Source organism: Phytophthora cinnamomi, assembly GCF_018691715.1.
Source record: "Phytophthora cinnamomi strain GKB4 chromosome Unknown Contig23, whole genome shotgun sequence".
Taxonomy (NCBI): domain Eukaryota; phylum Oomycota; class Peronosporomycetes; order Peronosporales; family Peronosporaceae; genus Phytophthora; species Phytophthora cinnamomi.
The window spans coordinates 660640-682916 of record NW_027150956.1 but is presented as its reverse complement, the minus strand read 5'-3'; the positions used below and the strand labels follow the sequence as shown (position 1 = coordinate 682916).

The 22277-nt window shown below is 55.7% G+C and overlaps 6 protein-coding genes across 6 annotated transcripts; 3 read left to right on the top strand and 3 right to left on the bottom strand.

Annotated features, from left to right (window-relative positions):
- Window positions 1-933: 933 nt before the first annotated feature.
- IUM83_05045 (5'-AMP-activated protein Kinase subunit gamma) lies at window positions 934-2405 on the top strand (the record flags this gene model as incomplete). The annotated part of the gene is made up of 5 exons (XM_067929157.1): window positions 934-1330; window positions 1403-1552; window positions 1623-1976; window positions 2050-2162; window positions 2238-2405. The coding sequence occupies 5 exons, from the start codon at window positions 934-936 to the stop codon at window positions 2403-2405; spliced, it is 1182 nt and encodes a 393-aa protein (XP_067794727.1).
- Window positions 2406-2997: 592 nt separating this feature from the next.
- IUM83_05044 (uncharacterized protein) lies at window positions 2998-3372 on the bottom strand (the record flags this gene model as incomplete). Its single annotated transcript, XM_067929156.1, has 1 exon — window positions 2998-3372. One exon carries the CDS (start codon window positions 3370-3372, stop codon window positions 2998-3000), a length of 375 nt encoding a protein of 124 aa, XP_067794679.1.
- A 223-nt stretch (window positions 3373-3595) lies between these two features.
- Window positions 3596-4800, top strand: IUM83_05043 (Developmentally-regulated GTP-binding protein 1; the record flags this gene model as incomplete). The annotated part of the gene is made up of 2 exons (XM_067929155.1): window positions 3596-4701; window positions 4797-4800. The coding sequence occupies 2 exons, from the start codon at window positions 3596-3598 to the stop codon at window positions 4798-4800; spliced, it is 1110 nt and encodes a 369-aa protein (XP_067794752.1).
- A 378-nt stretch (window positions 4801-5178) lies between these two features.
- On the bottom strand, window positions 5179-5613 carry IUM83_05042 (elongation factor 2; the record flags this gene model as incomplete). The annotated part of the gene is made up of 1 exon (XM_067929154.1): window positions 5179-5613. One exon carries the CDS (start codon window positions 5611-5613, stop codon window positions 5179-5181), a length of 435 nt encoding a protein of 144 aa, XP_067794753.1.
- An 808-nt stretch (window positions 5614-6421) lies between these two features.
- Window positions 6422-7154, bottom strand: IUM83_05041 (uncharacterized protein; the record flags this gene model as incomplete). Its single annotated transcript, XM_067929153.1, has 2 exons — window positions 6422-6843; window positions 6923-7154. 2 exons carry the CDS (start codon window positions 7152-7154, stop codon window positions 6422-6424), a joined length of 654 nt encoding a protein of 217 aa, XP_067794795.1.
- Window positions 7155-17623: 10469 nt separating this feature from the next.
- IUM83_05040 (Secreted protein) lies at window positions 17624-18457 on the top strand (the record flags this gene model as incomplete). Its single annotated transcript, XM_067929152.1, has 1 exon — window positions 17624-18457. The coding sequence occupies one exon, from the start codon at window positions 17624-17626 to the stop codon at window positions 18455-18457; it is 834 nt and encodes a 277-aa protein (XP_067794796.1).
- Window positions 18458-22277: the final 3820 nt, after the last annotated feature.

The following is a 22277-nucleotide window of genomic DNA, read 5'->3' as shown; positions in this document are numbered from 1 at the left end:
TGAGGCCGCCTTCAACACTCGGGTAGAGAACACAATGCAAGTGATATCAACGCTCGGCATGTTCAGCCAGGCCAACGAATCCGACCCGGCAGCCCGGCGGGCGAAGGCTGCTTTGACGGAGCTCGCAGGAGCAGCGAGCGCGATTTTCCGCGAGGGTACTGCCTCGCTCGCTCTCTCCGCCATTTAAGTACAAAAGGAATTGCCTTGAGCCTGAACAGCTTTCGTGTCCGGTGCACGGCAGCCAGCGACGTTGAAGTTGGCCTCAGTATCTATCCGTCGAGAGCTGCCAATGCATCCAAACATTGCCATGGCATAATCGCTCAGAAGTACACTTCGATCTATCTTTCATAACCCGGTGGTCTAACTAGTAACCTTGCCGCTGATGAACTTGTGCTGTTTGGAACAAGAGCCTCCATGACCTCTTCTTACATTTTCGCTTGGCGATCTTACCCTTCCTGTACCTATGACGCTCGATCTCATGTGCGCCACACCAGTCGTCTACGTCGGCTTCATCACATCCGCATCTGCTCATTGGCTGATTCGCCGCAGGAAATCCTCTGATTGGCCGAAACCCGCTTATCTCGCCCTCTGTATGCGGCCTAAGAAAACCCAGTCACACTCCGAGCCAAAGCAAAGGCCCCCTCGCAGTCTTCCGTCGCCCGATCGATCACTCGCCGCCGGGCCCTGTCCGTCCCGCCGCCGCCCCGCGCCGGCCCTCTCCCCCCCTCTCTCGCTCCGTCACTTCCACCTCCGCCCGGCGCCTCCGTCCGCGCCAGTTGCGTCCCGGAACTCGCTCTGCAGCGCCCAGCACGGCCGTCTGACGGGCTGCCAACCGCTCCAGGTCCCGCGCCGCCGCCCTGCCCCTGTCCGTGACTGCACGGAGCAGTCGCCACCACGCTCGCGGACCGCAAGAGAAAGCGAGGCGACGGAGGGATGTCCAATGACGGATACTACGCCTCCTCGCGGGACGACGCGCCGCCGCCGGCCCCGCACAGCGCCACCTCGGGCTTCAACGAGCCCGCCGCCCCCACCACCGTGCACGCCATGGCCGACTCGAACGGCCTGCTGACGCGCACGCACGTGGTGGTGCCGCCGCAGCTGCAGGGGGACGAGGACCAGGCCATGAGCGACGCGGACCGCTCGCACTCGGCCACGGCGCTCAACCTGGCGCAGGCCTCGGTGCTGGACATCGTCAAGGAGGGCAAGCGCGTCATCGCCGCCTTCCTGCGGGAGACGCAGTGCTACGACGTCATCAAGAACAGCGGCAAGGTCGTGGTCTTCGACGTCAAGATCCCCATCAACCTCGCCTTCTTCGCGCTGGTGGAGCACGGTAAGGGCTGCAACGCTGCAATTATGGTAGGGGGAGCAACACTGACGAGTGCTGCTGCTGCTGACGCTGTAGATATTAAGTCAGTGCCGATCTGGGACGCCGAGCAGGGCAAGTTCGTGGGCATGTTCACGGCGACCGATTTTGTCAACATCCTGCGCCACTTCTACATCCGTGGGTCGCCCATGAACGAGCTAGCAGAGCACAGCATCGCTTCCTGGAGAGGTATGCGTCGGCAGCTCGAGGATATTTTTTTGTTTGTTTGATGACTAACTGTGTATCATCCGTGGTGCAGCAATTCCTCGATCCCTGTCGATGGCACCAACACGGGAGGAGATGGTGTCCGTCACACCAGAACACAACTTGTACGAAGTGTGCAAGATGCTGCGCGACAATAGGCTTCATAGACTCCCCGTAGTAGACCCGACCCAGAACTCGGTCTTGTCTGTCATCACGCACAGCGGGATTTTGGAATACCTGGTGGCTACCTTCCGCGAGCAGCGTCGGCTGTTCGACCAGCCCATTTTCGATCTGGGCATAGGCGTCTACAGCGGCTTCGTGACCGTGCCAGAAGACATGCCGCTTATTCGCGTGCTGCACACCCTAATTGAGCGGAGGGTCTCGGCTGTGCCGATAGTCGACCCGAGTGGTAAGCCGGGACGCAGTATTTTTCGATTGTAATGCGTGGACTAACTCAGCTGTATCTGTATGTTTGGATGCAGGCGTTGTTGTGAATATTTATTGTGTATCGAACGTCACCGAATTGGTGAAGGACCGATCACTTACCCAGTTAGACATGCCTGTGGGAGAAATCCTCAGGATCCAGGCTGCTGAGGTGAGTTGGCAAGCGAGTTGATCACGCGGTTACGGTTGGAATCGAGTTTGCTGACGTTGGATTATGTGACCTCAGGGCAACGTCGGAGAGGGCCTACATCTCTGCTACAAGACAGACACGCTGCACATGATTTTCGAGCGGTTCGCCGCGTGCAAGGCGCACCGATTCGTGTGCGTGGACGAGTATTCGCGCTGCGTGGGTCTCGTATCCCTCAGCGATTTGTTTAATTATTTCCTCGAGTAGCGAGCGAAACTAGGGTGTCTCGCGCTCGCCAGGCTACCGGCGACAGAGGACAGACAGACAAAATGGAAATGAAGCACCGAGCAGCGAGCGACGACCGCGGGTGGACGCGCGAGAGCCGGGGACAAGAAGAACACAAACAAATCAAACAACAACCAACTTTGAGAGAGGAGACAATGAGGAAAGCAGCAAGGGAGTAGCAGGCAGCGTCAGGCTTGCGTCAAGTACAGGACGTCTCGCTCTTGCCACAGACGGCGGTATTGGGGTCGCTGCCTTTCCTTGGTCGCATCGGGCTGCAGCCTGCCCTTCGGGCTCCTGCTCCTCGCCAGCACCGTCCTGGCCAGTAGAAATGGCCTCGACGGCGCGTAGGTACTATAACGACTGGATAATGCCACCACCACCACCACCAGAACGTCTGCAGGTTGCAGTTGCAGCCAACATGGCTACAGTTGTATAGACGCACTCGAAAAGAGCAGGTCGACTTGGACTCCATACAGCCAAGCAAGTACATGTAGGCTTAGCCATGGGGCTGCGTTGCAGCCTCCTCCATATATTCAACAAAACTCTCCTCCAGCGGCTCCGTTCTCCAGTAGCTTCAGCGCAGCGTCTCGAGGTGGCGGCGCAGCTGGTCCAAGTCGCAGGACGGCAGCCCGATGGGCGGCTCGCGCCCCAGCGCCGTGTAGCGGTTGTAGATCCTGGCCAGTAGCTCATCCTTCTCGCGGCGCTGGGCGATGCTGCGCGCCTTGTCCGGGTCGGCGTGGCCTCCCTGGCGCCAGTCGCCCTTGCGCGCCTCGGCCGCTTCCGCCGCCCTTGCGCGCTTCTCGGCGGCCGACGGCTCCGGCCCGCTGGTCTGCAGGCTGCTGCCTCCTCCTCCTCCGAGCGTCTGGCCGCCTCTCGGCTGCTGCTGCGGCCGCGCCCGCGGAGGCTCCGACACAGTCGAGAGCTGCGCCTTGGACGAGCAGCACCCCATTATTCTCGCCAGTTGCGATACTGCGGCGCTAATCAGTTTTGTTTTGGGCTTCGATCCCATGTAACAGCATACCCCTGCGATATAGAAAACGTGGGAGCCCAACGTAGCGTAGTTTGGGTTCTGAAGCCACTGTTTTGGGTTCCGTAGCTGCCACCCGTTCATGGCTCGCATTGCGCCACTTACCCCACTCGAGCCTCCGTGTACGTGAACGAGCGCAGCCGCCATGTCGTCCGCGATGGCCAAGATCGCCGAGCTGGAGGCCGAGTACGCGCGCACGCAGAAGAACAAGGCCACCATGAAGCACCTGTGCCTGCTCAAGGCCAAGATCGCCAAGCTGCGGCGCGAGGTGACGGACGCCGGCTCCAAGTCGGGCGGCGGCGGCACAGGCGAGGGCTTCGACGTGAACAAGGCCGGCGACACGCGCGTGGGGCTCGTGGGCTTCCCGTCCGTGGGCAAGTCCACGCTGCTCACGAAGCTCACGGGCACCTTCTCCGAGTCGGCGTCCTACGAGTTCACGACGCTCACGGCCATCCCCGGCACGCTCAACTACCGCGGCGCGCGCATCCAGATCCTCGACCTGCCCGGCATCATCGAGGGCGCCAAGGACGGCAAAGGCCGCGGCCGACAGGTCATCGGCACGGCGCGCACGTGCAACGTCATCCTCATCGTGCTGGACGCCATGAAGCCCGCCACGCACAAGAAGCTCATCGAGTTCGAGCTCGAGGGCTTCGGCATCCGCCTCAACAAGAAGCCGGCCAACATGGTCTTCCGCCGCAAGGAGCGCGGCGGCATCAACTTCCAGACCACGGTCCCGCAGAGCGAGTTGGACGCCGACACGGTCTACCAGATCCTGCACGAGTACAAGATCCACAACGCCGACGTGACGCTGCGCGCCGACGTGACCGTGGACGAGTTCATCGACCAGATCGAGGGCAACCGCGTCTACATCCCGTGCCTCTACGTGCTCAACAAGATCGACCAGCTCACGATCGAGGAGCTGACCATCATCGACCAGATCCCGCATAACGTCGTTATCTCGGCGCACCACGGCTGGAACCTCGACGAGCTGCTCGAGATGATCTGGGACTACTGCCACATGATCCGCATTTACACCAAGCCGCGCGGCAAGCTGCCCGATTACAACGCACCCGTCATTCTGCACGAGGAGGCGCCCACGGTCGAGAATTTCTGCCAGCGTATCCACAAGACGCTGCTCAAGGAATTCAAGTACGCCTGGGTCTGGGGTTCGTCCTGCAAGCACCAGCCGCAGAAGGTCGGCAAGGAGCACCAGCTCCAGGACGAAGACATCGTGCAGATCGTGAAGAAGGTGTAAGGAGAGTCCGTTGAATTCGTTCTGAGCGAGGGGTCTCGAGCGTCTCGCTGGAGCGGGACGCAGCTTAGAGTATGATCTGCTGTTGGCCCAGATGAGCAGCGGGTGGCGGGGCCGGCAAACGCAGGCAGAGCTGCGCTCGCACACGAGTCAGCGGAGTGATTAATTATGGATACTCTCGTTCCTCGTTGACGCCGGCAGAATACAGCTCCGCCCGGAGTGAATCGATAGCTTCGTCGATGAAGTGGCTCCAAGCGCAGAGGCTGTCTCGATGGCTCCCAATATACTATCGACTGACTGTACACTCGAGTTCATGTTGTGTTTGGTGTCTGGTGTGGGGCATGGTTTATCAAGATACGTTCATTGTGCATTTATTGCGGTCGGATCAATGTGGTCGCCCTCCCGTCACAATCTGAAGCTGTGGTGGACGGAGCGGCCTCATCTCGCCTCCTATTTCTCTTCTATCGGTCTTGTGTCTACAGGTTGATGCTCTGCTGCTTGCACTGGTTGAGCGCGTCTAGGTAAAACTGGCAGGCGGCCACGTCGTTGGCGTTGCGGTTGATGCAGTCGAGGAAGGCCTTGTTGTCGCTGGCGCACACGGCCGCCGAGGACGCGGCGACGGGGACCGCAGGGGCCGCGGCCGCAGCCACGGGCTGAGCGGCGGGCTCCTCCTTCGAGCCGCTGAACGAGTCGATGACGGCGTTCACACCGTGGCGGGCGATGGCGCTGCCCGTTCCGAAAGCGAAACCTTCGGCAACGGTCGACAGCAGGCCGCCGCCGACGGTGGGGGCGGGGGTGCTGGCCTGTACGGGGGCTGGAGCCGGAGCGGCAGGCTTAGCAGGGACCGGGGCGGCCTTGGCGGCGGGCGCGGGTTTGCGGGCAGGGGCACTGGAACGGCGAGAGCGGGCCATTGTCTGAGGTCTGAGTGGACCTTGGGGCGTTTAACTTGCGCTGGAGCTGGTCAATTAGATTGTGGGCCTCACGTTTTGAGACCACCGACATAAGTTGCCATTTTTACCATCATTCCGACGCCAATTATCCATCATCGTTTAGCGATTGTGCGATATCCTCAGGCCTCTCAAAATTAGGCAGAAATACCAACCTACCTCACCAGATAACAGAGTGAAAACGCGACACCTCCGTTTACTACTACTACCTACCTACCTAATTTGAACCTCGATTAGGCATTTTGGAAACGTCTGATTAGGTAGTTCGATACAAATGACTCAAAATCCAAATTAGGCATGCAGGTGGTATACTTTATTCAAGTGAATTGACTTACACTCCCGGACAAAATATTACGGCTACCTTTTTTTGCTATAACTTTTTTTCTACTGTGAGTTGGCGCTTGTTGTTTAGATATGTGTTTCAGACACCCTCAAGAAACATAGTTACGATGAGAAGTTTGCGGGGTTCGAGCTCTGAAGGGAGGCTCCCATACAGAAAACCGTAGCTACGTGCACTCCCAGCGACGCGTTCAGCTAGATTGAGCAAAACGAAGTACTGCAGCGACTGGAGTTGGCCTTCCATTGTATAGTTAGAGCTGTTCTCTGCGGGTTCTTGACTTGCTTCAAGACGCTGAACCAGGCATCCCGAAAATACGATATATATATATATATGTATTGTTCGCAGGGCAACATAATAAATATTGAATTGCATCTGAGTTAGAGAATTAATAAATAACGCAAGACTTAGTGTGAACACAGTGAATTATTGCAATCATGTTATGACTGTACCCACGTACAGGCACTGCTCCACTGTCGTTTCATCCCAGTACGGGCTGTTGATCTTGAGGAATAAGATCATCTCCAGCATTATGGGGGAGAGGCGGTGGCCCTCATGGCGCAGCACAGCGTGTGCGATGCAGAAGAGCCTCTCCACCATGTTTGATGTGGGAGGAATCGCCTCCAGCAGCTCGTACGTGGTCGGTGCAGCAGCTATCTTGCGGCGTTTGAACGTACGCACAGCGAAGCCTTCCTTGTCCGCCGGCGTGCGGTCGATTTCTTCCGCATCAGCCTGCGTACGCTTGAATGGCTCCAGCGCAGCGACTTCGTCGTCCGTCAGCAGGGCCGCCTGATCATCAAGCACCTTGACGACCGCCTGTTCGAATACAGCGGAGTGGAATGTATCCGCGTCGGTGGCTATACATAAATAAAACATAAAACAACACAAATTAATTCAATAAAAATTGCCAGACCCATAATGAGCAGTGTTCCTTACTGAGATACTTCGTGAACGACGGGTGACTCTTGAGGAGCTCGTCGAATAGGACACGAGCGTCCAGCAGCGTAAGTCCGTCACCCTGCAGGTGCTTTGACGCGAACTCGACGTCCCGGAGGCTTGACAGCAGCGCCTCCAGCTTGCGGTGGGCTGAACGGGACGGGAGAAAGTCTGAGAGCTCCTCGTCGTCAGCTGAAATAAACGCGCGGAGCCAAAAATAGCGCTTGAGCATCGAAAAGTCGATGACCAGCGCGTGTCTTGTCTACTCATGTGGTAACGTGAAAGTACCGGGAAACGATGTGGTTCGAAGCTGGCTGACCCGTGCTTGGAAGGCTGTGTCCAGAGAGACCATCATCACAAGCCTCCGTCGTTGTTTCCTCGGACTGGATAATCAACTCTCTCTGACCACGCACTCCATTTCTTTGATGGCTGAACATCGTGCAGCTGCATCAACCAACGACGATGTAGTTGTGAAAGCTGAAAACAACAGCGAGTCTGAAGATGGCGACTCGTTCATCGACATCATCGAAAAGGCTGATCTCTAAGCAAACACATGCAGCTTTTAGGACTCTTCCTAAATCAACACGACTCTCACTTGACTACTGTAGTGCCCCATCCCTTTAATAGTGCCCCCCTTTAATAGTACCCACCTAGCAGGGGGTACAAACGGAGTGCCCCATGGGGGCATTATTATAGTAAATACAGTATTAGTCAATCGCATTAATCATATGTTGCACGAAGGTTAACCCATGCGATGCCGCTCTGATCGCAAGGGCTCTGACTGCAGAGATGCTTTTGCTCGTCAAATGGCGTGGAGCTGAGGATGGAGGTGACGGGTGATCCTGTCGTGGCCGCAGGTGCTACAGAGTCCAGACCCACCCTCTCAGTAAAATAAAATAGTTACATGTATTTTTCCGAGGTCTGGTCTTGTTCCCCCAGACACCGTCCCGCTCCGCGCAATAATATATGTTTGTCTGACACGTTCATTTTGATGATTCACTGAGTAGTCGAGTGCATGGTTTGTATTGTTTGTGTTGAAAAGAGACTCAAATTGGTTGCTCCAATGAAGTGTACGCCTTGCTTGTTCGGCCACCCACTTGATGTCTACATACAATACACGGGGAGTTGATCGTGCAGCTTTGGACACAGCAGAGCTTAAAGGTTTTATGCGCATGATGATCGCTGAGTGGGTTGCAGCATTTGCTGGAGGAGATCTAGAGTGCACCCTGGACGCGAACGGCATTATCCGCGGAAAAAAAAGAAAAATAAGAAAATGCATGCCATGGTCAAGTAAACACGAGTGGATTGAACTAGAGCCTGACTGTTTTTTGGTAGCTCGAAACTTTACAACAGAGGTGACTAGAGGGCAATTTCTCAAGATTCATGGATTGCAAATATTTCTCGATCAAAATGTGCGACTTAGGTTTCGAAAGTGCACCAATTTGGGTGTAGAATATAATTATCTGACCAATAATCCGGACAATTTTGGTTCATCGTACGGTCCGCGCGAGCAAACACGTCCGTATTATTGGCATAGTTCCTAGTGCAGACCCATATGCATGTCCAGTTTTATCTACTAACAGAGTGTCAGTTTCTAGCAGTGCTTTCTCGGAGCGTGACTGGTAAATAGTGAAGGCGAATTTCCCATTTAGTATTCCAATGTTGTTCTATTTAAGTTCCGACTACTGTATTATATCCGTTTGGGGCAGTAGTGAACAACTAAACTACCTATTTCCTGTTATTAAAGAAAAGATGAGAGAAGTACTATACTACAGCAGAATCTATCTATTGTTGTGCTGTGCGGTCCCCAAATTAAAACCCACCGCTGTTTCAGGCGAAGCACGGCTTTGTTAGATATTGCCTGTAACCGCGTTCACGCCGCGTAGGCTACGAGAAATAAACAAGTTGTGGCAGGACGTAGCTTTGTTTCGTCTGCTTTTTCAAATTTAGGCTACGAAATTTCAGAGCTACTCTTCGTGCGGCGCACGACTTTGTGTCGGTTGTATTTAAACCAAATGTTCATTTCTAACGTTCGTGCATGGAAACACGAAGGTGAGCCCACCAAGCAAGTGAGAAGTGCATCCGCGTCCATTAGGGCACGCAGGGAAGCCGAAGAACACCGGTGAAAGTCTCAGGTATTGTGCCTTTCACACATTTTGGCCAAGTCGAGGTCTTAAACCGGGAATAAGATAGGCGAGACTAGGTGTAGGGTGGGATTTGCTATGACCTGTGCTAAAAGTTAAAACTCAGATTAGAGGCAAGTTAGAGGACGAGAAAGTCCGAATGCCGCCAATCACCCGGCCATTCGGGGTTGCTTAAAATGACTTACTCCGAAGACTTAAGGTGGAGGGCTGTTATTTTGCTCTATGCGTATGACATTCCGGTACATATGGTATCTGTCGTGCTCGGCATTGCGGAGCGTACGCTTCGGCGGTGGCTACTGCGTTTTCAATCGACTGGTAATGTTGACAAGAAGATCAGAGAGAAGCATCGCAAATCTCGATGGCCTCTCGAAGTACTCAACTTCGACGACGACTATGTAAAAGCTCACCGCTGTATTCCATGGCGCAGCCAGGGAATTGTGTTTTCCACACAATTTTGGTCTTTCGGTATACCGGGTCCTACCGGTATATACCGGTATCTCTACTACACTGTGGCTGTAACGGGGTTACACGTACAAGTGGCTGCAAGCCACTTGTGAATTTAACAGATAGGTTATCTGTTAAACGTTTTGGATACTTCCTCACATTGGTGTAAGACACACCGATGGATACATTGAAGTGGACCACCACAGTGAGTGGTCCACACATACCCAAAAGATCTTATTGGTAGAAAGCAGCATCTTTCTACCAATCAGAGACATGCATATTAGCGGGGCTCTGACAGCCAGCCGCTGCCAACCCTTTCATAGATGATAAACAGTTTTTAGCAGATTTTAGAGGAAGATCAATTTACAAACAATACAGTTCTCATTTTACCTTAAACTACCTATTTGGTGTTTTATTTGATTTATATTATACTTGTGGACTCAAGTATAATTAATTCAAATTATTAATAAACTCCTACGCTTCCTCATACACGTAGCGCGACGTGTAAGCTAAAGTAGTGAGCCAAAGTAGGCCCACTACACCTGGTAGCACTTTGTAGTCCGTCCAACAACCGACTGCTTGACGTTCGTACGCGGTGTACGAACGCGGAGCCGAGAACCACATGAGCACGGAGGTGCCCATGGAAACTCCAACACGCCTGCAACGCATGTTGCACGCGCTGACTGCCCCCACCTGTCTGACCCAGAGTGGGAGGCCCTCCAACGACTGTCAACAGTCATTGGAGAAGCGGCGATAGCTACAATGCTGCGTACACTATCGCCGACGGAGCAACATGGTGTTGCTCTGGGGTTCATCATGAAGGAGCAGCGTGACGCTGCTTCCTCAGTGACGGCGTCGTCAGGGACGACACCGCGTGCTCAACCATTAAAGTTGAGCGTAAGCAATTACGTGGGAAGAGAGGGCGAGCCTCTCCTCCGATGGCTTGTCGAACTCGACACAGCCATAGCGGCTCGACGCATCGTCGACCCGCTGTCGAAGGTCGCGTTCGCCATGTCCTGCCTTGGCGGACGCGCAAGGAGTTGGGCGTATGGACGCCGACTCTCCGATCCTACGTGCTTCAGCACGTACGAAGTATTCAAGGAGAAGCTCAAACAAGCGTTTGAGCCCCCGCAAAACGAATTCCGGTCGAGGGCGGAGTTCCTCGACCTTCAGCAGGGTAAGCATGATGTCCATGCTTACGCGCAGTGCGCACGATATTTGGTATCAAATATCGTGACTAACCCGATTGACGAGGTCGTCACGTTCATGAAAGGACTTAGAGATGGGCCTGTGAAGACCTATCTCTTCCGAGAGTACCCGAGTACTCTCGAAGCTGCGATCACTCTTGCCATGCAAGAAGAGTTTAGCCTGCGGCAGGCTAAACTGCATGTGAACGTGCCGAGGCCGCAACCGCGCCCGGTAGCGAGGACGGGAGGTCCGGAACCAATGGACCTCTCGAGCGCAACAACTGCTGGTTACCAGCAGCAGGGAGGTAACGTGCGATGCTTCCGTTGCGGAAAGATCGGTCACTTTGCACGGGAGTGCACAGCTCCCATGCCCCCTGGAGGTGGCCGTCGTGGCGATGCTAGGCATCGCCGCGGACCAACAAAAAACGCGAACATCCAGTAGGCGCGGGGCGCCCTACTGGTAATGCAGTCGCGCGTGCCGACATCGGGCACGCGACACTGAGGACTGCAGCCCCCAGTGAGACCAGCTCTCACTGCAAGAAACAAGATGACAGGCCGAACCTAGTCATCTTGATGGTTTACTCGAAGAGAGCGAGTGACTCTCTTCGAGCTTTGGTAGACTCAGGCGCGTCGAACAACTTTGTTCGACTACGAAGCCTGTCGAGACTTGACTTCGAGGAGGTAGATACACCTCGAAGTCTTCTGGAGGTACGACTGGCAACAGGTGCCATCGTGAAGACCGAGAAGCGCGTCGTGAACGTGCGCTTCTCGTACAAACAACGAGTGTTTGTCGAACACTTTATCGTCCTGGACCTGGACGATAAGTTCGACGTAGTAATGGGCATGCCGTGGCTTGCACGGCATGATCCGGTGATAGACTGGAAGAAGCGCACGCTCGTGCGCTTCGGACGCGATAGCGGAACAGAGAGCGATGGCCCTGTTACCGCAGCTCACCAGTCGAGACAGCGCTTTATGCTGCTGTCCCGGAGTGCCCAAGAAGTGCGCGAGGGCGCGCACAAGTGAGACCCACGTCGGCAATGCTGCCGACGTCGGAAGAAAAAGATGTGTTGGTTCCGGGAACCAACACCCACGTTCAAGCGTGTAAGGGACAGTCCCTGACCCGAAGCGGTCAGGTCGACAACGACGCGTCGGCTCCGGGAGCCGACGCACCCTCGGTCATGAGGGGCTCCGCCAATGAATGGCGTCGAGGTGACGAAGGCGTGTCAACTCCGGGAGTTGACGCTGCAAACAGTGCGGACGGTTGCAAACGTACCGCACTGACGCAATTTGCATGCTGTCGTGCAGCCGGCTGCACGAAGGAAAATGCGGTCAAGCCGGGCTTGATACCGCGCGCCCGCGGACAGGGTCCGCCGGCGAACGACAGTCCACGGCCGGGCCTGGACCAGAAGAACAACTGTGCGGAGCCGGGCTCCGCACAACAAGAAGACGGCGCAAGCGGAGAGCGCTGCGCAAGTCTCGGTCCGGGACCGAGACGCAACAAGAGCAGTCTGCTGGGTAGACTGCGGCGGTGACGCCGAATGTCAAGACGCTAAGCGTCTTGACGCGCACCGATACTGGATTCCAGTATCGCGACATGGAACTCGCTAGTCCTCCGACGACGGCGTCGGAGTTGACTTCGCTTCCAGCCATGAGCTGGAATCGCTTCACGCGCGACTTGCACGATGGACGCATCGAGCAAGGCTGCGTTCTTTCGGACAGCGAAAGAACGGCGAGCGAGAGCGAAGAGCTGAGGCAGCTCTTCATGGGAAGTACCACTGAGAGTGAAGACACTCTCAGTGCGAAGACGAAGCGAGAGCGCTTCGAGGAACAAGGTTGGGACTCGCTGAAGTCGAGTCCCTATTACGAAGTGTTGAGGGAGTACAAAGACGTACTCCCGGAAGAGATTCCTGCGGAGCTTCCGCAGGATAAGGGCATTCAGCACGAGATTGATCTCGTGCCGGGCACGAAGTACTGTGTCACGCGGCAGTGGCCACTGCCGCGAGAGCAAGTGAAAGCGATCGACGACTTCTTTGAAAGTCGTCGTAAAGCAGGACAAGTGCGGGAATCAAAGTCCCCGCACAGTGCTCCGACGTTCTGTGTCAAGAAGCCACAGGGCGGGTGGCGCATCGTTCATGCCTACAACAAGCTGAACGATGCGACGGTACCGGCGCAGACGCCGATACCACGAAAAGATGTTATCATCGATTCGATGGCCGGGAGCACCGTTTACAGTGCTCTCGACTTGCGAGATGGATTTTATCAAATCCTAATGCGTGAGAGCGATATCCCTCTCACGGCAGTGAGCACGCCAAGCGGCATGCTCTGGGAATGGCTAGTAATGCCACAGGGGCTTAAGAATGCCCCTGCGACTTTCAACAGGTGCGTGACGCACTTGTTGCGCTCGGTGCGCGACTTCGCACCGAGCTACTTCGATGATGTGTTCATCCACAGCCGGGCTGTGGACGGGAAGACCGACGTAGAAATGCACAGGGTGCATCTCCGGAAGCTCTACGCAAACCTGAAGAAGTGTATCTTCGGGGAGAGCGAGATACCCGTCCTCGGGTGTCTCGTAGGTAAGAATGGCGTTCGCCCTGACCCGGAAAAGGTCAGAGCGATTAATGCATGGCCAACCCCTTCAAGTGTCAAGGAACTGAGGCAGTTCCTTGGCTTGGCCACGTACTTGTGCAAGTACGTGGAGGATTATGCGGGCAAGATCCGCCCGCTGTCACAACTTCTTAAGAAAGAAGCTGTGTGGAATTGGACACCCGATTGCCAAACGGCATTCGATGCAGTCAAGCGGGGCTTGACCGAGGCGCCGATCCTGGCTGTGGCTGACCAAGATCGCCCATTTCACGTAGTGTGTGACGCATCCGATTTCGCGATCGGATGCGCGTTAATGCAGCACGATCACGAGGGCCGTGGTCGTGTCGTCTACTACCAATCGCGTCAGCTGAAGCCAGCTGAGCGCAACTATCCGGTGCATGACAAGGAACTCCTTGCCATGAAGTATGCACTCGCAAAGTTCCGAGTGTACTTGCTTGGGAGTAGACCATTTGTGGTCTACACCGACCATGCTTCACTGCGCACCGCAGTGAAGTCGCCACATTCTCACAAAAGAATGGCGAGATGGCTTTCATTCTTTGCGGAGTATAACTTCCGGGTCGAATACAAACCCGGAAGATTGAACGTGGTGGCCGACGCGTTATCACGTCGGCCGGACTATGCAGAAGCTGTTGACGTCAATGCCATTGACGCCATGCGATCGAGCAAACCCACATCATCTCTGTTGGATGATGTGAAGGCCGCGTACGCGCACGACGCGGACGCGAAGCTCTTGCTGGCCTATGGCACAGCGCCTTCTGACAAGTCCCGTCAGAAGCTGCCCAAGCACCTTCGAGCGCGTGCACACCGTTTTCGTGTGCACGACGGACTGCTACTTTACAACGCAGTCGTCGACAACGCGGATCGCGTTGTCGTGCCAAATGACCATGACCTGCGACTCAGGATCATGTACGAGTATCATGATGCCCCGACTGCGGGACATCTCGGACGTGAGAAGACTTACGTCCTTCACGCGCGACTTCTACTGGCACCACCAGTATAGTGGGTGCGCAAGTACATCCGTGCTTGCGAGGTATGCCAACGCGTGAAGCCTGCGCCATTCCCGCAGGCTCCACTGCAATCACTACCGACTCCGTCGGAGTGTTGGAAGTCCATGTCTTTGGACTTCATCTTTGGTCTTCCCCCGGATAGCGGAGGGAACACCGGTGTTGTGGTCTTTGTAGACCGTTTCAGCAAGATGGTACATCTTGCTGCGGTGCCAGCAGAGGTGACCGCGAAGCAGACGGCCCGTCTGCTCGTCGACATGGTGTTCAAACACCATGGCATGCCGTCCGACATCGTGTCGGACAGAGACCCGCGCTTCACAGCGCACCTGTGGCAAGAAGTGTTTACACTTCTTGGGAGCCAGCTTTCCATGTCGACTGCGGATCATCCGCAGACGGACGGTCAAACCGAGCGCGTGAACCGCGTGCTCGTCGACATTCTGAAGAGCTACGCTCACTCGTTCCAATACTGGAGCGAGTGCTTATCGATGGCAGAGTTTGCCATCAATAACTCAGTGCATGCCTCGACCGGGCATACACCGTTCTACGTGAATGCCATGCGGCATCCACGTCTACCGAGTTTACTCGGAGTGATGGCTCCCACTGTAAGTGGGGGAGGATCTACGACTGCAATACAGCAGCCGCAGAAAACCGCTGACACTTGCACAGTGTCAGCTGCAACAATGGACAAACCACATGAGTCTGCGCAGGGCGCAGACTCCCCCAACAATATGGCCAACGACCACGGGTCTGCGCAGGGCGCAGACACCGCATAGAACCACGCAGAGGCCGGGCCTCTAGCGGAGAGCGAGCTGAACGACTTCAGCTCGGATGCAATCAGTTTCATCACCAAAAGACAAGCCGTGATTCGGTTTGTCCAAGACACTATAGCAGCTTCTGTTGATCAACAGAAGCTGAACGCAGACAATGCGGGCAGAGGCAACACAAATGAATTCAAAGTTGGTTCATTAGTTTTGTTAGCTACACAAAACCTGCCTAGACATGCAGTTTCGGATTTCGGAGCAAGCAAGCTTGCTCCGCGCTTCATCGGGCCGTTCACTGTGTTGGCACGGCACGGCAACGCATACACGCTAGACATACCGTCTAGCATGCGCCTCCATCCGACCTTTTACGTCGGACGGCTGAAGCCATACCGGCAGCACGAGCCATCTAGCTCGGCTGACCCGAAGCCTCGGCAGGAGCCGAGGCAGAAGCGGAGGACTTGGCCTCGGCGACGAACAACCTCTCCTCCAGCGCGCGGACGCGCTGGAGCAACCCTTCATCTGGGTCCCCAGCTCGACCTGGATATTCGAGGCGGTCTGCGAGACCGCCGCGACTTGGGCCTTCTGGTTCGCCAGCTCCTGTTTCAGGGCGGCGAACTCAGCGCTCCTACAGACGCTCCACGACGGTCACCCGGTCGTGGAGAGGCGCATACCGATCAGCCCGGGGCTGATCATACCCGGGCGTGTTCCCACCCCGCCACCGCCGATCCGTGACGCCCGCGGCTCAACCCGCTGGATTGTTGAGCGGATTGTTGACCATAGTATCCCGAAAACGAACCCTCAAGGGGCTCGTTTCGTATTCGTTGGAGAGGATTTCCTCCCCATCGAGATACATAGGAGCCGCGGAACGTCTTGCTGGAGGACGTTCCGGAAATGGTGAGGGCGTACGAAGAGCAGTACGCGCTGGCGCAGCGGAAGTAACACGAGCGCTGCGATCATCGCTAGCGCCCGAACCCTCACGTGCTAAGAACTTAGCACGGAGCTCTTTGAGACTCCCGGGCACACGGAACGACGTGTACCCGTTCAGGTCGCGGTCGCTCAAGCGGACCGCGCCTGAAAGCACTTCGTGCACTGAAAGCCCTCGGGCACAGCGCACGGCACATTTGCCTCCTCAGCAGCAACATGAAGTTGCTCCAGCTTTCCACGCTTCGAGTACGTCTCGAAGCGATCACGCGCTTGCTTAATCCGATCACGGTAAGCACTCGGCCTCTTGTTGAAGTTCTCAACAAAGGCATTCCAGCTTTGACAAAGTGTCTGCCATTCGGGCACTTTGCTGCGAGAAGAGGTCTTCTTGCTTTGAAACCATCGGAGCTCATGAAAGAGTCCGATGTAGTAATCGCGCCTTTGATGCGTTTCCGCATCAAAGTGCAGCTCGGCAGCCACAGCGTCATCTTTGATGGCGCTGCATACGTACAGCGGCACCTCATTCGGAGGTACCGAGTTCCCAAATCGGTCCGCGATCTCGGACGCGGACGGCATCCATGGATCGCGCGCTGCAGGCGCAGCGCGCGGAGAGCCTTGAGCTTTAACATCACGCGCTGCAGCACCAGCGCGCGGAGTACTGAGAGCCCCAGCTGAAGCGAGTGGGGTATCACTCTCAGTACGCGAACGCTTCGAACTCGAAGCGTCCGATTCGTCCCCTTCACGCGGGCGAATGTTCTTCGCATGAGGGTCGAGCGATTCGCTCGCGACACTGAGTCCTTACGCTTTGAGGGCGAGTCCTCCTCGCCCTCCATGTCTTCATCGTCGTCGTCGAAGTCGACGACGTCGCCATACTTCGCCTTCTGGCGTTCGAAGTAGTCGTCGATGGAGAGATGACTCCCCACCGACTTCGAGGTCTTCTTCTGCGGCGCGCTCATCGTTGAATGAGCGCGGATTTCTTCTCCAAACGCGGAGAATTGACGAATGGTCAATTCCAAAAGATTGACGTGCGGAGACCCGCGTCTAACCCAAGGGGGGGGATGGTGTAACGGGGTTACACGTACAAGTGGCTGCAAGCCACTTGTGAATTTAACAGATAGGTTATCTGTTAAACGTTTTGGATACTTCCTCACATTGGTGTAAGACACACCGATGGATACATTGAAGTGGACCACCACAGTGAGTGGTCCACACATACCCAAAAGATCTTATTGGTAGAAAGCAGCATCTTTCTACCAATCAGAGACATGCATATTAGCGGGGCTCTGACAGCCAGCCGCTGCCAACCCTTTCATAGATGATAAACAGTTTTTAGCAGATTTTAGAGGAAGATCAATTTACAAACAATACAGTTCTCATTTTACCTTAAACTACCTATTTGGTGTTTTATTTGATTTATATTATACTTGTGGACTCAAGTATAATTAATTCAAATTATTAATAAACTCCTACGCTTCCTCATACACGTAGCGCGACGTGTAAGCTAAAGTAGTGAGCCAAAGTAGGCCCACTACAGTGGCCCCAGTCCACCCGTTCGACGCGTGGCGTTCTCCTCACTTCGAATCAAGAAGAACGCCACGCAACCAAGAAAAGGGGGTTTAATACTCTAGCAGCCAAGATGATCACCCGCGCCAGCTCCGACCAAGCCGTCCCTTCGCGCTCTCCATCACCCACGTTGAACGGGCCCCCTCGACAAGGCGAAGGCATCCGTGTGGAAGTCGACGTGGTCGACGTCACTGGTGGGGAGGAGCCGTGGACCACGACGCCAGCCCGAAGGACTAGCGAGCCAGGGCCCCTGCGTCAATCGAAGCGGGCTGGTGCAAAACCTGCTGCCACCGCTGCTGGAGAGGAGACGCCCAAGGGGAAGAAGAAGCAAGGAAAGCGGCCTCCCTCGTCCGAAGGCGTTGCCCGTGCGAAGAAGCCAGCCAGCGAGGAGTCCGAGTCGGAGCTGGAAGACAAGCCTCCGGCTCCGCCGGCGAAGAAGACGCCAAGGGCCGCAGCGTTAGCGAGAGCGAGAGCTGCCCTCGACTCCGCATCCGACTCCGAAGACAAGCGTCCAGCCCCGCCTGCGAAGAAGGCGCGCAAGGCTCCAGGGGCGGCGAAGGCACGTGTGACCAAGGTCACGTCGACACCGAAGCGGACGCTTGTGGCCCCGCGCTCGGAGGAGGCGTTCAACCTGGATGCTTTCATGGCGTCCTTCGAGCCAGGGGCGCAGCGAGACGAAGTGGTTGGCAGCGATGCGCTGCCAACAAATCCACGCACCGGAGGCGACGAAGTGAACGACCTGGAAGGCCAAGTCCAAGCGCTCAAGGAGGAAGTCACGCGCCTGCAAGCTCTGGTGGCAGGTCAAGCATCTGCACCCATGACGGCCATCACGGCTTTCGCCGCGCGAGCGGAAATTCTGCCCAAACGCTGCCGATCTTGCCCTCATCCAGACGTCACCGAGCGGTAATACGCTCGTCTCATCAAGCGGTTTCGAGGATCACTTAGATGACATTTCTGGAGCGCAATGGCTCCGGAAATTGCCAACTACACAGTTGAATTCGACTATACAGTCCGGGATGACCATACAGTCGCCCACGGCCATACAGCCAGTGCCGGCCATACAGCCGGCACATCCACTGCGAACGACGCAACTGTCACCGCCAGTGCAGTCGTCCGGCGGCGTGTCACCTCGGAGTTCGCTGCCAGCAACCACGGCGCATACCAGCGCTGCGAAAGGAAGCAATCGCCCGAATCCTGAGCGGCGCTCGAGATGTTTACGCCCCGTTATCAGTCACGAGATTGCGGCCTCGACGCATGAGAACGCGAGCAAGAGGAGCGACCTGGTGCAGTCGACAAGACGGGCGATGCTGGCCCATAAGATGAGCGACCTGGGGATAACGCTTCCGCCAGACAACTATCCGCTGTCTCGCCCAGGTAGAGACGGACCCGAGTTCCTGCTGGACACGCCATTGCAAAAGGCCCTCTCCCAATATGCACGCCGGTCCGGAATCTCGCTGCAAGAATTTGTGGAGCTGGTGCGAGGTCAAACTAGCAGCGACTATCGACCAAACAAGAACATGGTACCGGCCCTACTGAATAGTGTGTGCAAAGGCTATGAGCGTCTGGAAGAACTGCAGAAAATCGTTGAAGGTGGAGTGGAGGTGCGCCTCAGTAAGCCGCCACCACGCCAAACAACTCGGCCCCCGAATCACGGTTCTGCGAGGGACCGTCTCAACGTGCTACGCAAGAATATCCGAAAGGAGCAAGATGCAGGGCGGTGTTTGGTCCTTGACAAAGACCTTCTTCAGCAGTGGCCAGAGATCATTATCAGCCCATTCGGGGTAGTCGACAAGAGCGGTGAGGACGCGACGATGTCGGGCCGCACCATCCATGATCTCTCGTTTCCGGAAGGAGCCTCCATCAACGACTGTACTGACCAAGACTCTATCATCAAACCGGAGTTCAGTCACTGCGACGCCGTCGCCACGGAAATCCTGCGGTCGAAGCGCGACCACCCAGGTGTACAGATCTGCCTGATGGCGGGAGACGTGGCTTCAGCCTTCCGCAATGTCAGCCTTCACAGCAACCGTGTGTATCTTTTCGCCGGTCATATCGAGGAGGACGATGTCATTGTGATCGAGCTCGCCGCACCTTTTGGATGGACAGGATCACCCGGATTCTATGAAATTGCCGGTGGGGCCATCGCCCACGTTCATGGTTCGCACACCAACAGCGTATTTCCCGGTGGATTTTTCAACTATCACTGGGTCGACGACCATATAAATGTGTCACCAGACATAGGTTCCTCCTGCAGCGACGTTGATCGGTCACTGAGATTCGCGATGGTGTCAGTGCTGGGTTCGAAAGCTATCAACGAAAAGAAGTTCACAGCTTGGAACACCCGTCAACGTGTTCTCGGTCTCGAGTTCGACACCATTGCGGAAACGGTTTCCATGCCGGCGCCCAAGATCGACAAGGCGCGGGGAATTGTGGCAGGTGCCTTCTTTGCTACGACGATGTCGCGACAGTCATACCGGAGCTTGATGGGCAGCCTCCGGCATGTCGCGACGTGCATTCGGCCGGCTCGTCCTTTCCTTCAACGCCTGCGTGTGCGTGAGAGCCATCTACACAGATTCGAGAAGGTGCCCGTCACGGCCGACATGAAACAAGACCTTCTGTGGTGGTGGCTCGTGCTGCACACTCCCCAACTGAACGGAGTGGCGCTCGAATATTTCAACGCTCTCCCGGAACCCGATATCGTGGTCGAGATGGACGCCTCTGACTATGGGCTGTGCGCCCTCGATATTTCCTTTAACCAAGCTCTCACGTACGAGTTTTCGGCCAAGGAACGCGGCCTCATTGACGACTTCAAGAATGGCGCTCAGAACGGGTTTGACATCAATTTTCGTGAGCTGCTCTCTTGTGCTTTCGCCGTTCATGCTTGGGGAAAGCGTTGGGGAGCCAATGCCTCTGGCACCGGCCGGCCTCGCCACGTCCAGTTTCGTATCGACAACACCTCCGCAGTCGCGTGGCAAAACAAACTTTCCTCACGAAATCCGCGTGCCCAAGTGATCATACGGCTTCTAAGTTGGTGGGAGACGTCGTTTCAGCTCCGGTTTTCAGCGTCCCATGTGGCTGGTGTCGACAATACCCGTGCAGATTCCGGCTCCCGCATTGCAGCTAACCCGTCATATGCGGCGAAGTTCTCGGCACTAACAATAGGCTGGTCGCAGATGACGCCTTCGCTCGATGTTCGGGGACTAACCGAGCTTTGGCAGCGTATCTCCGCGCTCACTCCGTTGCCGACTCCACCTTTGCCCAGTACAAGCGAGCGCTAGCAAAATGGACCACTTGGGCGTCACGTCAAGGAATACTCCCCTCGATGGTCGGGCTCCCGCTGGAAGCTCAAGTGCAGTTCATCTCTGATTTCATTCTCCATGGTTTCCAGTTCGGTTTCGGTTCTGGAAGTCCGATTCGCAGCGACTCAATTACGACGGTCCTTCTCGGTGTTCGGCACTTCTTCGCAGCAGCCGGACAAGATTTTCCCGTTACACACCCGCACATCCGCATGCTCCTCAAAGGCATCAGTCGTCTCGATGGACCACGACACCGGAAGGCACCAGTGTCGCTCAGCCTCCTGGAGGGGTGCTTTCACAGCCTCTCGATGACTGAACCATTTGATCAAGCCCTTTGGGGGGTCATGTGCCTGGCGTTCTTTTTCCTGTTGAGACGCTCAGAAATTGTGGCAATTACTGGGACCTCTTTCAAGTGGTTTGCAATTCGTGCGCAAGACATTGCTGTTCTCGATGCCAGAGGGAAGCCTACATTCAGCCAACTGGAGGCACAAGCCGTGTGTGTGCGCCTGGTCGGGTCCAAGACGAACCAGAACGGGGCACCTATTACCAGATTACTGTCACGCTCCGGACATCCGTTCCTGTGCCCCGTGTTTGGCGCTCTGTTCCTTCTCCAGGCTCGAAAGGGTCTACCCACTGACATACCGGCGGCTGTCTACCTGGATCGCTGTGGAAAACCGGCTTGCGTCTCCACCGCCGATGTAGCCACGGCGCTAAAACGGGCTGCCGCAGGCTGCGGTCAAGACCCACGCCACTTCAGTTCGCATTCTCTGCGCGCCGGTGGGGCAACCCACATGTACCGATCCGGCACAGACGCACTCACTATCCAGTTCCACGGGAGGTGGGTGTCCGACGCGTTCAAGACGTACACTAGACTGTGCAAGGAATCCGTCGCCAATCTTTCCGCTAGCATGGTGGCGGGTACACGGGGGGATTCGACGCTGCATTAGTGGGGTTACTGCATGACCAATTGGGGGCACCGCTCTCCTCGTCCCTTAGAGCTGATGGTCATTGCATAATCCCATTAATGTAGCTTTGATTTGACCCCCATATGAAGTGGAAACCTGCTTTTATTTTGAAGAAATAAAAGCGTCCATCACGGAACGTTACCCCCAGCTTGACAATGTTTCAGATGCTGCTGTATGTCGAGTGCTTCGTTTTGATTTGGACTTGTCGAGGAAGAAGTAAACCAAGCGGGCTCGAGAAAGTATTCCTGTAGAGCGAAAACAACACTTGGCACGACTAGCTCCATTTTACTCATGCCCTGACCAACTTGTTTTCGCCGATGAAACCACGAAGGACGGGTGATCTATGCTGCGCCAACACGCCTGGTCACCTCGTGGCCAACCTGCGCTTGTATCGCTTCCATTTTCACGTGGAAAACGGGGGGGGGGGGGCATTGTTGCTTGGCTTCAAATACACTATCATAGTTGA